General features: G+C 40.9%; 1 protein-coding gene and 1 long non-coding RNA gene across 4 annotated transcripts; one reads left to right on the top strand and one right to left on the bottom strand.

The window, feature by feature from the left end:
• Positions 1-3605: 3605 nt before the first annotated feature.
• Positions 3606-20652, bottom strand: LOC5507605 (inactive pancreatic lipase-related protein 1). 3 transcript variants are annotated; one of them, XM_048726793.1, is made up of 11 exons: positions 18416-18479; positions 17058-17253; positions 14612-14676; positions 13613-13843; positions 10108-10253; positions 9606-9753; positions 8598-8786; positions 7986-8225; positions 7510-7627; positions 6866-7024; positions 3606-3760 (listed from the first exon to the last, which is right to left on the bottom strand). In XM_048726793.1, the coding sequence occupies exons 2-11, from the start codon at positions 17099-17101 to the stop codon at positions 3682-3684; spliced, it is 1419 nt and encodes a 472-aa protein (XP_048582750.1). In that variant the 5' UTR covers positions 17102-17253; positions 18416-18479; the 3' UTR covers positions 3606-3681. The 3 variants fall into 3 exon arrangements, with proteins under 3 accessions (XP_048582750.1, XP_048582761.1, XP_048582758.1); XM_048726804.1 differs by lacking the exons at positions 17058-17253; positions 18416-18479 and adding an exon at positions 20477-20652; XM_048726801.1 differs by lacking the exon at positions 17058-17253 and having other exon boundaries at positions 18416-18481.
• On the top strand, positions 12858-14889 carry LOC125561920. Its single transcript, XR_007307621.1, has 2 exons — positions 12858-12917; positions 13664-14889. It is a non-coding gene; the product is annotated as an uncharacterized LOC125561920 (long non-coding RNA).
• Positions 20653-21521: the final 869 nt, after the last annotated feature.

The following is a 21521-nucleotide window of genomic DNA, read 5'->3' as shown; positions in this document are numbered from 1 at the left end:
TCTATTCATTCCTAAAAACGATTCGGTATATAATTTAACAGTTACAACACACTAAAGGTTGGCGCATGCGCAAGAGAACGCAACTGATGCTTGATTTGCTTGTGCTTGTGTTTGACCGATTCTCACTTGTATCGTGCTTGTGTTTGACCGATTCTCACTTGTATCGTGCTTGTGTTTGACCGATTCTCACTTGTATCGTGCTTGTGTTTGACCGATTCTCACTTGTATCGTGCTTGTGTTTGACCGATTTTCACTTGTATCGTGCTTGTGTTTGACCGATTCTCACTTGTATCGTGCTTGTGTTTGACCGATTCTCACTTGTATCGTGCTTGTGTTTGACCGATTCTCACTTGTATCGTGCTTGTGTTTGACCGATTCTCACTTGAGTTGCGCTTGTGTTTGACTGATTCTCACTTGTGTTGCGCTTGTGTTTGACCGATTCTCACTTGTATCGTGCTTGTGTTTGACCGATTCTCACTTGTATCGTGCTTGTGTTTGACCGATTCTCACTTGTATCGTGCTTGTGTTTGACCGATTCTCACTTGTATCGTGCTTGTGTTTGACCGATTCTCACTTGTATCGTGCTTGTGTTTGACCGATTCTCACTTGAGTTGCGCTTGTGTTTGACTGATTCTCACTTGTGTTGCGCTTGTGTTTGACTGATTCTCACTTGTGTTGCGCTTACGCTTGCGTCCTGGTGAGAACTTTAGTGTTCTCACGTATAAGACAAACAGACACCATGATGACGTCGAAAGCAAATGGTCCAATAAACGCGCACTGGCAGGGACACAGGGCTCCCAACTTACATAACATGAAACAGAGCAGGGTACTATTTCAGGCCCATAGGCTAGGGGGGCCTGTTTTGTTGTTTATTTAGACAAATGCTAACCGCAGGTACAACTTTAGAGGATAACTGGAAACGTTGCTTCCAATGACTACAATATATATAAATTTTGCTCTCTTGGTATCAGATAAAATGAACAATATCTAACAATGTAAATATAAAAAACTTTCCGCTCAAATTTTAAACTGAGCTCTGCTGTAACAACGAAAATGGCGTGATACGATAAGTCGCCATCTCTCCTGCAGAGAGACGACCTTCAAGCTGTTACATAAAGGTCTAACATAGATGGTATAACAATGTTCATCCTAATCTTAGCCCCAAATTATTTTTGTGTCGGCTTAGGACTTAAAATGGCATCAATCGAAAACGTTTCCGAGCGGAATCGTTTGTCGCGGCTTTTGGAAACGCGCCCTTTCAAAAACAACAAATGTCGTTTGCAATCAACAAACCTAACAGCTTTACTTTGTTGCTAACGATTGTGATGTTTTGATGTTTTCTAAACTCAAATATATCTGTCCCTAGTCAAGAAAAATGCATTAGTCTGCTACTTTCTCTGCAATTTTGGTATGTATTTGCTTTATAGTGTTAAAATAATTTGATTGTGTTTACTTTTTCGGTTAGAAGAAGAGATCTCATATTTGTTTTAGGATATTGCATCTAAAATCTATTAAGGTGCATTAAAAAGGGATTACTATAGTCTCAGATTATTGAAAAGGTTTTATTTCTCTTTATTTCGGCTTTGTGGTAATCTCCGAGATGAACCCAGAAAAAGAGTGTGTATATTTCTGAAGCGTCTATGTTCGCGTGTTGATTGGAGTTGGTGTCATTCATAGAGTTCAACACACAAAGGGCAGCTTGCTAAGAGCTAGATCTCAACAGCTGCACTGAGCTGGCTAGATTCCCATTCACAGCACAGGCTTCAACAGTTCCTTTGGAAAACCCACGAAAACGCGTTATTGGTAATATTAAAACGTAAGATCCTGTTTTACATAGACGACAAGGCTGAGCACGGGAAAGAAAACTGTGAGCGAGGCAGACAAACGAAAAACTGTTTTTAATGTGACTTCGTAAGGCATGGGGAAGTTCTACGAAAAACTAATGTTGTTTGTAACTTGTAGCATGTTTTAAAGTGGAACTGTTGGCTGCTCTCGCCAATGTTAAATCTTGCCTATTGTGGGTTAGCTATTTGTTTCGCACTGTTTTTTTGCTCTGGTTCGGTCTACTTGGCATTCGGCGTACAATGCATTCACCAAGTGGGCAGGGAGACCCACAAGACTGGTAAAGCTTGCGTCAATGTGGACAGGGAACTTGCAAAAACATTTATTGTGTTTGGGGGTATCTTTGTTTTTCTTGGAATCCTGGTGTTTTGGTTTGCTGGATTGGTTTACATGACGGAAGAAAAAAAGACTTTTGAGCTTGATGTGGAAGAAATTTAGGACCAGAATTTACAGATTTGCGTTTTCATTCTTCGACATCTTTACCTGAAGTTTGTTAAAGGAAGCATGAAGAAAGAGAAGACAATTTTGAGAGCCTATAGATGCGTTCGACAGGCATTGACAGTGAAAACACGTCCCTTGCCGTGGCAATAGTAATTTCCTTCGTTTAACTTGTAAACCGTAATTACTTTTTGTGTCAACTACAATATAAAAAATATTGATTGACATAGAAATGATTATTATGTTATTGTGGCCTTCGTTAGAATTCTAACTAAAATATTTGCACTAATAGTACACAACTATTTCTAAAAGATCGACCCTGGGATTGAACAAGGGCACAAAACGGATCTGTCCGCAAAAAATCTGTTCCGCGGCCCGTTTTTTTTTTGCTGGCTGGGAAGATGTTACACCCCTTGGTTGCTGGAAAAAAATTTTCCCGAATGGTTCTGCTGGCAAATTTGTGGAGTGAAACTAATTGTGCTGGGAATATTTTTTGGGGCGCTGGAGCGGATGGGTTGGGATAACATCGTTCAATCGGTTATACGGTCAAATATTAATGTGCTAAAATGCCTAACCACTGCTGGCTTGGAAAAAAGTGGTCCCTCCTGGGAAAAAGGAACACATATTTTTTTCCAGCAACTTTTAAAATGGATATTTTCATCATCAGAACATATTCAAACGACGAAATATGCGATTTTAACGCGATTCGTGAAGGGGGCTCGTTGTATGCCCTTGATTAAAATAAAACGTCAATATTATACGTAGTACATCAGCTTTTCAGACTAAACTTTTTGCTCCCTATTTGCGCTTACGTGTGCAGCCATTACGAAAAGGTCCATACAGAACACTCATGACACTACACATCAACGCCTATAACAGTTTTTTTCCGAATAAGTTGATCCGACATTTCTTGATATCTAACTTTATTAAAGGGGTTTCTTTATCCTTGGCTTTTTTAGATGACTCAATTAATTTCTTATCCGTGGCTTTTGTAGCAGACTCAAATAGAGGTATTCCTTATCCGTGGCTTCTAGCTGACTCAAAGGTATTCCTTATCCGTGGCTTTTCTAGCTGATTTAAATAAAGGTATTCCTTATCCATGGCTTTTCTAGCTGACTTAAATAAAGATTCCTTATCCGTCGCTTCTAGCTGAAGGCCTTCCTTTTTCTTGGTCCTTAAAAATAAATAGCCCAGATGTCTACCTTATCAGGTAGTTATACAGAAAGTCAAGGGTAACATAGTTTTTTCTTCATTGGGGTCGTATACCCTTATTCGTGTTTTTAGTTTCCCAATCATATTCAAGATAAAATTTATATAACAATAACAAGGGTCACAAGCAGTTTATTGTGGAAAAAATGACATGATGTATTAAACGGGAGTATCAAATCATGTGACTACGAGTTAACAGCTGTTATCTCCTTGCTGTAAAGCTCTGATTCCGCCTGCACTATTCAGCCAGGAGTTGAAACAACCAGTGTACCTGGAAACATACAGTCGGTATCAATATCTTTCAGCAAAAGTAATTTCCAAGAAGATATGTATTTGTTATTTTGTTTGTTACAGTAGCGAATCAAGCGGGAGGGTTTAGGCGTTCATCCCCAACCCCCTCCTTGAGCTGCCCAGGGATATATGTATTTACCAGCTGGAAGGTCCGTATCGTGAAATACCGTGACCGAGGCCGAAGGCCGAAATAATTTTATTTTATTTTAAGAATTTAAAATAATCAAGAGAGCATAAGATCTTATGCTCTCTTGAAATAATTTAGTCCAAATTGATACGCCGTTCTCAACTCGAATCCATCGTAGAAATGTCTTCTTTCGCTTTAGAGTCCATATAACCTTACAGAGTTGATAGACTTTGTCGATTCTTTATATTTTTCTTATCTTCCAAATGGTATGTGGTTCGTATGGACGCTATAAAACACGCGTTCGCGCATATAACTAAAATCTGTAATATTGAGGTATTTTGGTCAACGTTCGGAAAAAAGGCCGTGATCTGAAAGGCCCGGGTCCAGTCATTTGTGAAGTTGATCGAGATGTCAACCAAATTACATGAGAAAACATATGCGCGCTAAACCGGTTCCCGTCTTCATAGTTATTGCTGAAGAACTTTGTGTGGTTACAACTTTTACCGTCATCTTTATATCTCAACCTGGTAGTCAAATAATTACTTAACTTCAGGAAACAAATCTGCAAAATTTAGCAGATATATGTTAGTCTTTGAATTGTTTTTGCATTGTGTGCGCGCGCTGCATTCGCAATCAAGAATGGCGACATTCTCACGAGCGCGCGCTGTTTTTGAAACAAAACGATATTTTCTTTTTTCGCATACAATTCTCGACTTTAGATTATTCTTCGCTTCATTGTGGGTAGCATTGCAATAGGAAACAATTCGCCAACATTTTATGGTATTGCCGTCTCTGAATTTTAACGGATTTAAGGAAAATACGTTGTTTCAGATTTTCCCGCCAAAACTTGGAATTATTCACCCGATTCAATCTCCTTTCGCGCGGCTGGGAAAATTTTCAAAGATCTGTAGAAAATTCAAATTTCAATAAAATTCAATTCCCTTTTCAGAATTTGAAAGTTTATCTTGTTTTGGCTAAATTGATATAAGTGAAAGGTTTTAAGGACTTTAAAGATCTTAAAACCTTTCACCTATATTAATCTAGCCAAAAGAAAGCATATTATGTTATTGTGGCCTTCGTTAGAATTCTAACTAAAATATTTGCACTAATAGTACACAACTATTTCTAAAAGATCGACCCTGGGATTGAACAAGGGCACAAAACGGATTTGTCCGCAAAAAATCTGTTCCGCGGCCCGTTTTTTTTTTTGCTGGCTGGGAAGATGTTAGACCCCTTGGTTGCTGGAAAAAAATTTTCCCGAATGGTTCTGCTGGCAAATTTGTGGAGTGAAACTAATTGTGCTGGGAATATTTTTTGGGGCGCTGGAGCGGATGGTTGGGAAAAAACGTCCAGATCGGTTATACGGGCAAATATTGATGTGCTAAAATGCCTACCACTGCTGGCTGGGAAAAAAGTGGTCCCTCCTGGGAAAAAGGAACATATATTTTTTCCAGCAACTTTTAAAATGGATATTTTCATCATCAGAACATATTCAAACGACGAAATATGCCATTTTAACGCGATTCGTGAAGGGGGCTCGTTGTATGCCCTTGATTTACTTTGGCTAGATTGATATAAGTGGAAGGTTTTAAGAACTTTAAATCCTCCACAGACGATAAGATATATTCACTAAAGAACTTCTCTTGAATGGGTATACGTTAAGCTGATTATGCAAGTAAATTCATAGAGTAATTTGTCGTTTTTCTTCATATGAAGAGACGATTTGCTGCCTTTTTTTTATCCCAAATAAACTTTCAGCAAACTTGAAATTCTCGCACGCGTTGCAAAATCATTATGGCGGGAAATTGTCAAAACACAGGGAGTTTGAAGCACTGCGCTTATTCAAGCAACTGCGGTAGTCAGTGAGAGGGATGGGAATGAAAGATAATTTGGCATAGATATCCCGGAGGTAGAACAGAGTTCCCTTAGAAAAAGGGAGGTAGTCAGACTGTGCACAAAGCTTATTTAGCAATACATAAAAATCTTAATATCAGTGAGGGAGAACTAACCATATATATAACCAAGAGGGATATAACCATTTGTCTGTGGGAGTGGGAGAAAGTTATTTGTTACGAAAACATTTTTTTCTTCCTATATTGCAATTAGGTGAAACCCCCCTCTTAGCAAAAAGTTAGATCATCCCTTTGTTAATGCTTTTTGTGCAGATACCGCTACTTAGGGGTCGTCCACGAAACACGGATTCACAAGTATCCGGATTCGCTTCGCCGCAAACGCGTCACTTGATTCGCGTCCACACTATCGTTTTCGAAGCGTTTTCGCCTGGATCCAGCTGTCCAAACTAAAACGGATTCAATCGTTTGAAAACGCTGGAAGGTACGGCCTTGGTAGCCGTGTTTTTCCACCAATGCATTGAAATAACACCCTAGAAAAAGCGAGAGCCCTAACGTGATCCGTCCTCTGTTTATGGAAAGTCACCAACGAAGGAGCCTGGTCTCTGATCACGTCATCGTCATGACACCATTGTTTTTATTTTGATACTGCCTCGACCGTCCACCCTACAGACCACGAAGTACGAAGACTACGAAGTATACTGATTCATTTTGTTTCAATTGACGAGGTTTTCAAAAGTATCCGCGCAAAGGTGGTTGTTGTGATGGTGAATGGGTTTGATGATGATGATGATGGTGGTGGTGGTAATGATGGTGGTGGTGTTGGTGATGGTGATGGTGTTGGTTGTGATGGTGTTGGTTGTGATGGTGGTGGTGGTGGTGATGGTGATGGTTGTGGTGGTGGTGGTGGTGGTGGTGGTGGTAATGGTGGTAATGGTGGTGGTGGTGATTGTGATGGTGGTGGTGGTAATGATGATGGTGGTGTGATGGTGATGGTGAATGGGTTTGATGGTGACGGTGAATGGGTTTGATGGTGACGGTGATGGTAGTGGTGGTGACCCACAAATAACTTTAATTAAAATTACCGAGATTCAGAAACAAGACCTACTTTCTCTCGGTGTTCTCTGGTTGAATGAGGACCTTTTCCAGAAACCACTTGGAGATGACAGGGATACCATTATGTCGCACGTCAATCTTGGTCAATGTTCCAAGATCCTTGGTTACCGGGGCAACGAACATCTCCTTGGTACCCTTGTAGATATTCCGACTGATATAAAAAAGCAATCAGGCCGCTATGTGGTGAATCACGCAACGCATCCATTTTGATTACTTTTTCAAGCAGGTAGAGAAGATTAATAGAATTGGATATTGATAACCAAGTGCTAAGGGAGTGCTCATTGAAAACCCTGAGCGGCAAGGAAGGTTGGGGGCCTCCGAAATTTTTTTAACCACCGAAAAGGAGGGTGGTTTTTTTATATGATTTCTACTAAAATCATGGGGTTCGCTAAGGGGGGGGGGGGGGGGGGATTTTCACTGCCGGAGGGCTCTGAAATTTGTGTCTTGGGTCAAAATCTTCCCTCCCTTCCCTCTTATCAAATTAATTAGTCATTTAATTAACACTCCCTAAAAGCGTATAATCTCATGGTATTCAGTCTGCCTAAAAACGTTTTATTCTCGATCACATATAATAGTATTCTCTGATGCTTTCTTGGTGTGGGGTAATCGATGAATTACCAGTTGGGTAATACGTACCTCTTAAATCTGATTACGCCACTGTTTCCGTTTTTGCCATATAAGGTGACGTGGATTGCGTCCGCGTGTCCAGCCCACCAACTGTGTCCGGTCTTGAAGGATATGCGGTAATGGTGAACTTAAGAGAAAATGGTTATATATATGGTTAGTTATCCATCACTGATATTAAGATTTTTATGCGTTGCTAATAAGCTTGTGCACAGTCTGACTATCTCTCTATTTCTAAGGGAACTCTGTCCCTTCTCCGGGATAATGCCAAATTATCTTTCATTCCCATCCCTCTCAACCAGCCCTTGCACTTCCTTTTGTGGGCCTGGCTAAACGCAAACCGCTCGGCATGACCCCCGCTACTAAGAGTTAAGCGCAATTTCCACTCATTCTCGACTATGAAGTGTTTGCGTTTATCACACTACGATAGAAATCACACCTATTTTATTTTACCTGTTTTTCATTGTTACTCTTCCTATCACACTTACCACAAAAAGGCTTGTCTGCGTTAGTTAAGGAAAAGTGCTTCCCGGTGGCCACGCCCTTTCTCTTGCCCGCGTTGTACCCGACTGAGGGGCACGGTCTGTTTTCGCAGTCGAAGCAGTACCCGCGCTCAAAGTCATCCATGGACGTACAGGGGAATGCGAGCATGGGACACGTGGTGGTCACAGACTCGGCGTAATACTCCGGGGCGCGCATGTGGTCACAAATCACGTAATTAATAGGACCTGAGGGGTATACAGACAGCGAGAGGCTTTGAGATCATAGTCAGGGCGTGGTCGCGGATGTGTCCAGGTGGCCCCTGTTTTCCAGATAATGGGGCTCCTGTGGTATTTTAAAACGAGGCTTTGACAAATCGGAGTTTGTTTACAGCCGTCTCGCACCTTTTTTGCGACTGTTTTCACAAAATTACCGCAAGCCTTATCGTTAACGAGCACCGTTATCGTTATCGTTAACAAGTTTCAAGACAACTGTAAACAAACACCACAACCTTTGCCCAAATATATGATACTCATGAAGGTAAACTTTGCGTTTTTGACAAGACTTATATACTGTCACGTGACCCCACTCCCCTCTATAAGTTACTAACTTCTACTTACCGTCTAGTAAGTCCCGGCACCCTGGCTGTTTCTTGCCGCCATTTGGGTAGAAGTCAATGTGACCACTGACCGTAGGTGTGCCCGCAAGGTCCATGTCAGTGTGCATGACGTCAACAAAGTCCGCGTCGCTAGGGTCCAGTCTCACGTCCACGTGTGCGTTCACAAAATGGATGCTGGCGGGATCTAGGCCTGGGTATGAGTGAGTGGAGAAGCACTTGAACGTTTTTTCGATGTCGTTGTACGGCATAAATCGTAAGGCTATTGTGTAGGGAAATGCGCTATGTTTTGATGCGTCTGCTTGCCCGCTTGCCTACCTACAGGACCGTACGATGATTATTTGCTAAAAATGTTAGCCCGTCAGCATGTCCGTCCGACCGCCTGTCTGTCTGTCCTTCCTTCCGTTTTTCTGTCTGTCCGTCCGACCGCTTAACCGACCGTCTCTTTGATCGTCTGTTTGCTCCGACAAAGGGCTAGCGCTCGAAACGTCAGCGGAATTACTCTCAGAGTTTCGCAGAGACGTTCAAAATATTTTTTTCAACCGTGTGTCGATTTATAGCTTTTTTCTGTCTGTCCGACTGCCTATCTTTCTGTATGTCTGTCCGACTGCCTGTCTGTATGTCTGTCCTACTGCCTGCCTGTCTGGCCAACTGCCCGTCCGTCTGTCTGTCCGACTGTCTGCCTGTCTGTCTGTATGTCTTTCCAACTGCCTGTCTGTATGTCTTTCCAACTGCCTGTCTGTATGTCTGTCCTACTGCCTGCCTGTCTGGCCAACTGCCCGTCCGTCTGGCCAACTGCCCGTCCGTCTGTCCGACTGTCTGCCTGTCTGTCTGTCTGTCTTTCCAACTGCCTGCCTGTCTGTATGTCTGTCCTACTGTCTGCCTGTCTGGCCAACTGCCCGTCCGTCTGTCTGTCCGACTGTCTGCCTGTCTGTCTGTATGTCTTTCCAACTGCCTGTCTGTCTGTCTGTCCGACTGTCAGTCTAGTAAGGGAGAGGAAAGGTAAGAATACCTGTGATTCTGTTGAGTTTTTGTCCCGTCTTTGCGATCCTTCTGCCCACATATCCAGAGATGTGCGCTCCTAGACTGAACCCTACTAGGTAGAAGGAGGCTGGAGTGTTCCCAGTCTGATTATTGAGGAATTTGATCAGTTCGGTGATCTGCAGAAGAAAAAAAAAACATTTGATAAGTCAATAAATGCAACGTCTGTAACACAACACATGCCCGCTCTCTTCCATACACTTTTGAACTTTAAAAGTAAAAAGCCTAAATTTGACGGGGTATCTTGCGCTTTTTTTAACCTCATACGACTTAGTCTTTTTATATAAAGGATAATGATTCTAAAATTATGTCCTGACTGTTGACCCTTACGAGCCATTAAAACATGAACATTCTGAATTTTAACTCTGTAATTTAAAAAGTATATATTTTTTGCATCCCTTTTTTGTCCCCTAACCTAACCATTACTATAGTAAACCATAAATGAAGGATCTAATAAGCATGATACCGCTGACCTGGGCGCCAACCATGCGCGTATTCGCGGTCGCCTGTTCGTATGGAATGGTCGCTCCTCTAGACCAGTCTGTGGTGATGACGTTTGCGTCCTCTTGTTTGATCAGAGCATGTCTTATCCTGTTCATCCAAGGGACTGAACCATGTTCTGTCAAAGTGAAATAACAGAAATAAAAAACATGGCACTGAGCTGTGTTCTGTTACCGGGGGACATGGCACTGAGTCGTGTTCTGTTACAGGGGGACCTGGCACTGAGCCGTGTTCTGTTACAGGGGGACATGGCACTGAGTCGTGTTCTGTTACAGAAGGACATGGCACTGAGTCGTGTTCTATTACAGGGGGGACCTGGCACTGAGCCGTGTTCTGTTACAGGGGGACATGGCACTGAGTCGTGTTCTGTTACAGGGGGACATGGCACTGAGTCGTGTTCTGTTACAGGGGGACATGGCACTGAGCTGTGTTCTGTTACAGGGGGACATGGCACTGAGTCGTGTTCTGTTACAGGGGGACATGGCACTGAGTCGTGTTCTGTTACAGGGGGGACATGGCACTGAGCTGTTACCGGGGGACATGGCACTGAGCTGTGTTCTGTTACAGGGGGACATGGCACTGAGTCGTGTTCTGTTACAGAAGGACATGGCACTGAGTCGTGTTCTATTACAGGGGGTACCTGGCACTGAGCCGTGTTCTATTACAGGGGGGACCTGGCACTGAGCCGTGTTCTATTACAGGGGGGACCTGGCACTGAGTCGTGTTCTGTTACAGGGGGGACCTGGCACTGAGTCGTGTTCTGTTACATTGGGACATGGCACTGAGCCGTGTTCTGTTACAGGGGGACATGGCACTGAGCCGTGTTCTGTTACAGGGGGACATGGCACTGAGCCGTGTTCTGTTACAGGGGGACATGGCACTGAGCTGTGTTCTGTTACAGGGGGACATGGCACTGAGTCGTGTTCTGTTACAGGGGGGACATGGCACTGAGCCGTGTTCTGTTACAGGGGGGACCTGGCACTGAGTCGTGTTCTGTTACAGGGGGACATGGCACTGAGTCGTGTTCTGTTACAGGGGGACATGACACTGAGTCGTGTTCTGTTACAGGGGGACATGGCACTGAGTCGTGTTCTGTTACAGGGGGACATGACACTGAGCCGTGTTCTGTTACAGGGGGACATGACACTGAGTCGTGTTCTGTTACAGGGGGACATGACACTGAGCTGTGTTCTATTACAGGGAGACATAGCACTGAGTCGTGTTCTGTTACAGGGGGACATGGCACTGATCCGTGTTCTGTACAGGGGGGACCTGGCACTGAGCTGTGTTCTGTTACAGGGGGACCTGGCACTGAGTCGTGTTCTGTTACAGGGGGGACATGGCACTGAGCCGTGTTCTGTTACAGGGGGTACATGGCACTGAGTCGTGTTCTGTTACAGGGGGGACATGGCACTGAGCTGTGTTCTATTACAGGGGGACATGACACTGAGCCGTGTTCTGTTACAGGGGGACCTGGCACTGAGTCGTGTTCTGTTACAGGGGGGACATGGCACTGAGTCGTGTTCTGTTACAGGGGGACATGACACTGAGCTGTGTGAGTAAATCACGTACAAATGCCAAAAAGTAAGGCTCCAACAATGATAAATACCGATCCCCAGTGCATAAGTAGTTAGTTACAGTATTAATTGGAGATATCGGCTTTTTCCCGCCGTCACGTTATTGATGACGTCATATTTGAAAAATAAATTGTCCTAAATCCATGTGCTTTTTATCATATTTCGAAAGTTGTCTACTGTTTTCTCACTCAGAACTAAAGATATCGACTTTTTTCCACGGTCACGTGATTGATTACGTCATATTATATGCCCGACAGTCGGAAAAGGTCCTCGATGGACTAAATGCCCGACAGGTTTCAATTTATTCAAATAAGCCAGTAAATTGTCAGCCTTGTGAGTTAGTTGTTTAGAAAAGGCATGCGATTCTGAATTGAGCTTTGTTGTCGGAGTTGAAAGTTCTTTTTCTTACGTGTTTCCCTACTAGCAGAGGCCTCTTTTCTCTGTATTTCGCTGGGCTGGAGTTAGCGAGGAAAAGATACCTCTGCCATGGGTCGAAACTGTTTCTGTTGCGCATGCGTGAGCGTTAATATGCGACCGACGTGCCAAAACCCGTACCATCGCGCGGAAGCTGTCAATATGCTAATATGTTTGCATGGGTTTAGTCGGAAATCATGAATCAAACTCTGGTTAGTTCTCCTCTTCGAAAAAAGAAAACAACTGTTCAATTTCAATCACCTAAAACGTCACTTAAAAGATTGAACAACAAGCGCAGCAAAGACGAGTTTTGTCTTGTTTGTGGGATTAATTTCAAGACATCTGGGCAGGCGAGTTTCTTCAATGAAAATATCGCACAGCTGGATCCGAAGAAAATGTTACAAAACTTTTTGGTAGATCAGCTATTCCCAGAAGAATATGCAAAACCTGAAAACGGAAGATTGACTCGTTAGTCAAAAGAGAGAAAATTCTGAATGAAGATAAGGCATTGAATGGCTTCTTTTATAATTCGTCGCGTGATATTTCTACGGCCGTTTCAAATGCGGGCTTATTATCCCGCGTTTCATGCATGCGCTAGTCATTGTGGGCTCAAATAGTGGCCAGTAATTAATGAACGGAGCATGCGCTCTGGATCTCGTCCACGATCGTGGACGGCGGTTTGATCAAACGAACTTGCGACCCATGGCAGAGGTATCTTTTCCTCGCGAACTCCGAACTCCAGCCCAGCGAAATACAGAGAAAAGAGGCCTCTGCTAGCAGGGAACTTACGTGTAAGTATACACCATAAAATCGCCATTTTGTGACACTTGAATTTTATCTGCTACAATAACACAGTCGGGAAAGGTGTTTTTAAAAGAGTGTATACAAGCAAGGCAAAACATTCAATTCCAAAAAAAGCACAATTCAATTCGCTTGACCTTTCTAAACTAATATAGAATACATTACTACCGTAATGTTTTAGCATTACGATTTTATAGTGTTAACAGACGACAGAAAACATTCAATACCGACAACAAAGCTCAACCCAGGTTGACTTGCCCTTTCTCAACAAGAGAGAATAATTTGAACTCGACAATTTGCTGGGTTATTTAAATATATTTAAAAACTGTCGGGCATTTAGTCCATTGAGGACCTTTCCCGACTGTCGGGCATATAGCCACTACGTACTTTAAAAGTCCATAATTGTAAATACCATGTGTTATTTGTCATTATTTCAAAAGTTTCGAAAAATTTTTTTCACTAGGAACTCGAGATAATGGCTTTTTCCCCACGGCCACGTGATTGATGAATAGACCCATCCGAAATTCAATCGAATTTGGGGGCTCCGCTTTTAGGTTGTGCCTAACAATATCTAGTATTTGTTAAGGGAGGGCCATAAGCTTATTAGCATAGCTATTATGTGTTACCCTCATTCTTAATAAAGTAGTTACTTAATTACTTACTTTCAAAACTGGCCGCTACTCACCGATAAAACCATGAACTATGATAATCGTCCTTTTCTTCCCGTCGTACCTAGAGGCCTGTAGCTTGCTGACGTCACTGTCGTCGATGACGTTTGAAATGAGGGGATTGGAACGAGTAAAGAGCCGGAAGTTTGTACCAACTCTGTCGGGAGGATGAGGAAGTGGTACGAGAGGACGATTGAACGGCGGGTTGTCATGGAAACAGCCGTACTTTGGGTAGCAAATCCCTTGACCTGTAAAGATTTGGAATGCCTGTGTTATCTCAGGGACAAATTCTAATCTTAAAAATGTGATATTGAATGAAAACGTTTTATACTATAGTAAAGTTTATTAGGCCTACTAATGGATGTGATAATATTTAAATGTGCTGAATTCTCACGATTTTGAAAAGAAGGTTTTGAGGTACAGAAAAGGATATTGTAAATGTTACAATTAATGGAGATTAATTTGGCTCTCTAGAAAATAAATCCCCCGGGGATTTATTGTAAGACTGTAAGATTGTAAGACATGTAAGACTGTGTGGTAGAATAGAAGCTGGGTGCCAATAAGTCTGAAGCTATGCTTAACCCCCTTTCACGCCATGAAGAATTTGCCTTCGCCTATTAAGAAAAAAAAAAACAGTATGTCTAATGCTTTTGTAATAGTTTCGGTTAAAGAAAATGCCTGTCCGTCTGTCCAAAGAAAATAACAATGCCTTTCAGTCTTTCCAAACAAGCACAGTAAACACGTTTCTGGAAGACGTACGGCAGCCCGGAAGTAGAGGTTTTTTTTGTGTGTTTAACCCTATCGCGTCGCTAGTAGGTTCCACATGTAAGACTGTGTGGTAGAATAGAAGCTTTTTTCTTTTATTGAGCAAAGTTATCGCAAAACATAAAAAAAAAACGTTAAACTTCCGATTGCCGTCAGTCGCGTTCATAAACACAGAAACGTCCCTAATGTTGGGAGGATGATAGAAATTCTCAATTTTATAAATGAAAGGAAAACGGCAACATAAGACATACCTGCCGATGCAAGACCAAGGAATGTTGACGTTAGAAACAATAGCACAAGCATCTCAGAAACAACTCTGAAATTTAATATCACATATTCATTAGTTATACTTGATTCTGGCGAAGAGATTGAAGTAGACTACTTGTTTCCCATTGGCTGGCTTTCCTGCAGGGCCCAGGCCTCCGGGTATTAAGAAATTCGTAATTCTTCTACCATTTCAAGAATAAGTTATTGAAATAGTAGAATAGTTGAAGTATTTTCTACTAACAAAATAAAATCAAAATCTGCACTTTTGCACTTACGTGATATTTTCTTAGTAACGGTATAAAATGATAGAAAATCATGCATCATTTGCCTTCCTCGGCCCTTTTTCTAAATTTGTGGTTAGCGGTATTTGTACCTTGATATAAGATCTGTCACCGCTTGATATCTATATTAAGCATAACGGACCTGTCACCGCTTGATATCTATATTAAGCATAACGGACTTATCGACCGCTTGAAGGGTTTGTTATAAAACCATTGACTCAAAGTGGACATGTTCTACTATTATCAACTTTTATTCAAGAAGACTATAATGTATTACATACTATTTCTATAAATTTTATCCTTGCTACTCCAAAAAAAGCACCCACAACTACTCTCCGATGCTCTCCGTAAATTTACCATGCTCTCTGATGCTCCCCGTAAATTTACCATGCTCTCTGATGCTCTCCGTAAAGTTACCGTGCTCTCTGTGCCCTTCGTAAAGTTACCACGCTCTCGGATGCTATTCGTAAATTTACCATACTCTCTGACGCTCTCCGTAAAGTTACCACGCTCTCTGATGTTCTCAGTAAAATTACCATTCTCTCTGATGCTCTCCGTAAATTTACCATGCTCTCTGATGCTATCCGTAAATTTACCACTCTCTCTGATGCTCTCCGTAAACTTACCACGCTCTCTGATGCTTCTCGTAAATTTACCATGCTTTCTGATGCTTCTCGTAAATTTACCATTCTCTCTGATGCTCTTCGTAAATTTACCACGCTCTCTGATGCTTCTCGTAAATTTACCATGCTCTCTGATGCTTCTCGTACCAACAGACCAAGGTAAATTCACAGAGAACATCAGAACAAGATAAATTTATGAGGAGCATTAGATAATTTTACGAGGAGAATCAGAGCAAGGAAACTTACTGGAAGAATCAGAAGTGTGACGCACTCCGAGCTGCTTATATCGCTGGCGAACGAACAACGCCGACGCGCTAGCCGTGATAAACGCAGGGAAATCAAAAATAAATAAATCTGACACACGAAAACCTTCTGGCTGATCCGTAAGGGCTGGATAAGTTGCTTTTTTGTTGTTAATTTGCGCCAACAGCCGGTGTGCGCTACTTTGGCACCCAAAAAGTTATGTGATCAAGGTTAGTGCAAGTTGCCTATCATCATTAGCTAGCTAACGTTAGAGTTCAGGTGCTTCAGGCTTCAGTAGTTTAGAAGTGAAAATCCTAGTCACGTGACGGGAGTTGCGTGACAGATGCTTGAGTCTCGCTGATCTTCTTGGGTTGGTTCTGGGAATAATACATCTGCGTCTTGGCTCCAATAGCAACGTCTAAAAAAACGTTTTTAGAACCAATATAATTAAACTCTTTTTATTGGTAATAATTAACGGGAACTAGGTTTGAGCGTATCCTTCGACCCTGAATGACTGTGTGTCTTCACATCTTATAAACTTATTATGTGAGCTTGAATTGTGACATAAGTAGTTTCAATGAAAAAAATGTTGTAGACAGGGGTGATCACTCTATCTTTTAGGTTATAAAATCCTACCAACAGCTATCCCTTATGGGGTATGCAAAAATTATTCCACCTCTGTTATCCCTATACCCTAATAGAACAACTGGACATGAAAGTTGTCAGAAAAGAGATGTGCAGTATCAAAGAAAATCAGGAAAAACTGAAAAAATGTTTTTAGTGCTTTTTAGCACTAAGGTTACAAATTGCATGGACCACTCTCATCTATCAAGAATAAAAAAAATGCTGTTGACCACACCCAAAGAGTTAAAATTGATTTTGCTGACAATTACTCATCCCTGTTTGTTTTTATGGGAGTCCCCCCATGCTATGAAACCACCTTCTAAATAAACAGAAATTAGATTACTGTCGAAAAAAACTAATGAAAAAAGTGTCCTCAATTTGATGCAGTCATTTTCATGTACACAGGAGATAACTAAGGAATTCTGAGCATATATCCATTTTTTTCTAGAAAAAACAAGTTTTTTTTTACAATCATTATTGTTTTTGTCTAATTTTCAATGCTATAATGATATATTTTCCAATCTTCAATAAAAAAAAGTATCATTATTTGAAACTTGTTAGTAGATCTCTGCCTAATAAATACATAGGCCTATTAAATTATAGCATCCTTTTACAGTAAATGAAAGTCTGTTGTTTATGCAAGTATGAAATGATTTTACCTGGTTTTCTTGACGCAAACATCCTGCAGCAAGACTCCTGCCATTCAGCTGAGGTTTCACTCTTTTAGGCAAGTGTGTATATTACTATCCACTGAAAACAGCTTGCCACCCTGGCTGCCATTCTGTTTCTGCTGCCTACATCATTCTTGTTGTGATGGGCAAGTCACTTTATTTGCTCATCAGTGAGGCTAGGCATCTATAATTTTAATAATAAAGAGTCAAAATTCTTACAGTTACTTTGGAATACCCAGGGGGCTGTTAATAAAGAATCATCATTCACCATTTGATATCACTGATAGGGTTGTCAACACAAATCCCTAGAAAATAAAATTGCAGCAAAAGACAATCCCTTGCTTATGCAGAAAGCATTTTAAGCCAAAGAATGAAATTACAGTTTAGTGTTTCTTTTGATTTCATATTATCTTTTTCCAAAGATTTGTGCCAAGTAATTATTATTGATTCATTTAGCTTTGCGTTGGCCTATGGTTTAACATGGACCATTTTGCATCCATTGACAAACATAAGCCAGTTATAAATAAATATATGTTTAACTTCATAAATCATATTGAACAGTCCTTGACACATAATAATCATAGTGAATTTTACATATCACACCTAAATGTATATTAGCTGAGCTGTTCAAGTTTGTCCAACTTTGATATATTTGCTGGTTGATAAACTGTTGTTTATCAACCAGCTATCTGGACATGGTCAGAGTGAAATGATGTTAATGGAACACTGGCCTGTAGATTAAAAAAAAATTTTCTTACTTTAACATGAATAGATTTTATTTAGAAATACCATAATGCTACAGTATTGGTAAATATGCTTAAACAAAACAGTTATCTTTTTATGCAAAGGCCTATAGTTCACATCTGCCAACCAATACAATGTTTATGGAAATAACAACAACAGAGATGTGAACTTATTAGAGTGCCCTTTATACTGATCCAATTTTTTGCTTATATAAGAGCCCACTGACAACAGTTTGCGTTGCTGCCATTTTTTTGTCCCTTTTTGGTCAGTATCTATTGTAAATAATATGTTGAAGTCTTCTTGCGATTCAGTACCAGATACCTTCCACTCGTTCATCAATTGATTTTCAATCCCACTTTTGTTGTTGTTTTGTGCAGAAAATAAAATACAAGCAGTTATAAATCTTATAGAGCAGGTCCTTGTTAAACCCAACTTGCTAAAAAGCTTAGATATTAAAAATGGCCTCTTCGTAGTGTTGCGTGTATGCCTCTACCGAAGTATCAAAAGCCTCTTTCGGTCCAGAGATATGGCTAGGAACTCATACTAAATTTGTATAGAGTAGTTGTCGAAGAATAATTTAGAAAAATATTACGATGACTTACCTTCAGTGCGATACTTCTTGGCGATGAAACCGTCGATCTGGGACAACTGACATGGAGATGATTTTGGAAAAGTTTCGGATCGCAATCTCCACCAATCAAATGACAGCACAGTGAGCAACCGTGAGCATAAAACCATTATCGGATCGAAATGCACCAATCACTGATCAAATGGCGTTTTCTAAATCTTACGTCTGCGGAAACACAGGCGAGGGAACTAGTTCGACAGACATTGTGACTAGTCCGATAGACTACAGTTCGTTGCAGAACATTTGAAATACAAACAGTCCAAAGGAAGCAAAACGCAGAATGAAAGGATTCCAACCACCTCGTAAAACGACAAAGACTGTAATTTGAATCTATTTATTAAGGGAAGAAAGGGTACTTTGGAAGAACAAGCGGAATTCCATGGCGATATTAGGAAAAGTATTTTCGAATCATTCGAAGATTGACGTTCCCTGCTAGCAGAGGCCTGTTTTCTCTGTATTTCGCTGGGCTGGAGTTCGCGAGGAAAAGATATTTCTTTTCCTCTCGAACTCCAGCCCAGCGAAATACAGAGAAAAGAGGCCTCTGCTAGCAGGGAAAGATTGACGAGAATCGTGCGCCAGATAAACCGGCCACCTGTTTAGAATTTCGCGGCGTTCCAAGCGAACCTTTTGAGGACTATGATTATACTGCCAGCGATCCCGAGGAAGAGGAGATTGAACCACTAGCAAAATCTTTTAGAAAGTTCCCTGTTCCCGCAACTCTTTTGCGAGTGTGTGGTAGCAGTTAGAGGTTTTTATGATTCTTCGCCATCCTCGTTATTTGCTCTCGAATAATGGTCCTCTCTGTTACTTCAAGCTCTTTCGTCTATATTTAGCTGTTTAGTAGTAAATTTACGGGATCGGAGCATTTGCCTTACTGCGTGACAATTAAAGCCGCATTGTCACCAGTTTACTTCCGGTCGATTACGTTACAATCTCCGATGATTTTTAACGGAAAACGCGAAAAATATTTCAAAATATTGAAAGCAGTGTGTATATTGCAAGTTTCTTTGATGGCATGTTAAATATCACGGATTCTAATAGATTCTTTTGTCTTTAACGGTTGAGGTTTCCGTCGGACCTCCGGAAGTGAACTGGTGACAATGCGGCTTTAAGAGCGGACATCAGCATGGTAAATTTACGGAGAGCATCAGAGAGCACGGTAAATTTACGAGAAGCACAGAGAGCGTAGTAAATTTACGGAGAGCATCAGAGAGCATAGTAAATTTACGGGGAGCATCAGAGAGCAGGTGTATAAAATTTGGCCAAATCGTGTATTCATTAAGTTAATGTATAGCATAGCCACATGTAATACAAACGGACAAATGAAATAACACTTGTTTAATTTAAAAGAGTTCCGGTTTTGATAGTTGTCAGGATTTTTAACGATAAATATATTCCCAACCGCCCCAAATAGGCATTTTAATAAACATGGCTATAGACTGTGTGATTTTGGCCATTCATCAAGGAACCAGACTCTGGATAAGGTACGCAAAAATGGCTTATATGAACTAATATTATAAAGGAGCCCTCGATTTAATGAGTAAAGGCCATTTTTAAGAATGTTTGCCAGAAACTATAGCTTAATTACCCCTTCTGAAAGGTGTAACATAGTGCATTTTTAAATGGTATTCCAAAAAAAAAAAAAAAAAAAATGCCCGTTTGACTTACTAAAAATAATGAAGTGCCAGATTATTCCCGTTACTTAGCCATTTTCTAAAAAGTGCAGATTTTGATTTTTAGTTGTTGACTTCTAAATTGGTGCTTTTCTTATTATTTTTACTTCTTCTTTTCACACGCTCTAATAATTAGCACAAAGATAAACAATTCTCAAAGAAAAAAGTTTTCAGATTTGTACGGGAATATATGGGATTTTTTTATTACGAATTTTGAATAAAAAAATCTGCTAATAACTACTAAACGATGGAACAACCAGGTTGCAAGTGTGTTGTCCGTTTGCCGAAACAAAAGACGATCCTCGATTTCTGTATTTTGGGTACATTTTGAATTTCATGTGAAGAATAAATCTCGCACTTACCTGTGCAAAACGACGAACAGGCGTACGAAGTGTGCTACGAAGGCTTGGCGCGCATTTATACCCGTAGCGCGGGAAACAGAGAGACACGCGTCGGTGGAAACTATCAGATGATATGGGAATACACATATGGGCACTCTGATATTTATTTGGTTATGGGTTATAAATAGAGGAATGAATAGGAGATCAGTGATTTTCTATTTACAATATCCAGGCTGCGTAAACAAATCTAGATGGGACTTGACTTATTTTACAAATAAAAAAACCTTGATTTTGACGTTTGACGGGCACATTGAACTCATAACGAAAAAAATCCTGCATTACCGCACCATCTTAAAAACACCCTACCTAATTTATTTACACTTTTAAAATAAAGGAAAGGTTTTGGAGTAGAAAAACAGCCGGAATAGAACTAAGAGTATTTACAAAATCTTGAAGTCCTTGAACATTTAATTGTAATGTTGCTTGTTTATTTAAACATATGACGCGATAAAATTAATACTTGTTAGCAGGGGCGGTCCCTGCACCTTTAACGAGTTTCAAAAACCGAAAATTACGTTTCACGATAAACTTGACGACAAGGATCAAGCTTTACTCGGAAATCGCGATACACGATTTTTAAAGAGGGCATAGATCACGATTCACGCTGATCAAATTTCGTCATTCATGAATCACGGCGAAGGAAGCAATCACGGATCACGGTTTTCAATTTGTCCTTTTCACCATTCACGATAAAAAAAGGCCGTTCACGGATCACGAAAATAACCCTTACCGCCCCTGTGTTAGGGATTGGAAAGGAAAAATACTAATAAATAATTAGCGTCATTACTTTATATTATGTCTTCCTAAATTTTATCTTCTTTGTTTTAGCGATACCCTTTATGGCGCGAAAATGTGGACGTTGTTGACATGTGGACTTTTCTAATCTTCTCACAAGAAAGTCCAAAAATACCTTAGACGTCGATTATCAAACACAGAATCAAAGGCCCGGTCTCGATAACACTCGTTTCAGTGACCTGGCTAAGAATAAGCGCCTCCCTCCACCCTC

The sequence above is a fragment of the Nematostella vectensis genome, chromosome 1 (genome assembly GCF_932526225.1).
Source record: "Nematostella vectensis chromosome 1, jaNemVect1.1, whole genome shotgun sequence".
In the NCBI taxonomy this organism is placed as follows: domain Eukaryota; kingdom Metazoa; phylum Cnidaria; class Anthozoa; order Actiniaria; family Edwardsiidae; genus Nematostella; species Nematostella vectensis.
The sequence above is the reverse complement of the archived record's forward strand: the minus strand, read 5'-3'. Positions and strand labels throughout refer to the sequence as shown.

Coding starts and splice junctions, on each gene's coding strand:
- LOC5507605 (XM_048726793.1), bottom strand. CDS start 17,101: ATGGCAGGAGTCTTGCTGCAGGATGTTTGCGTCAAGAAAACCAG. Junction 9,754..10,107: donor CGCGCATGGTTGGCGCCCAG/GTCAGCGGTATC, acceptor TTTCTTCTGCAG/ATCACCGAACTGATCAAATT. Junction 7,025..7,509: donor GGCGTAATCAGATTTAAGAG/GTACGTATTACC, acceptor TTTTTATATCAG/TCGGAATATCTACAAGGGTA.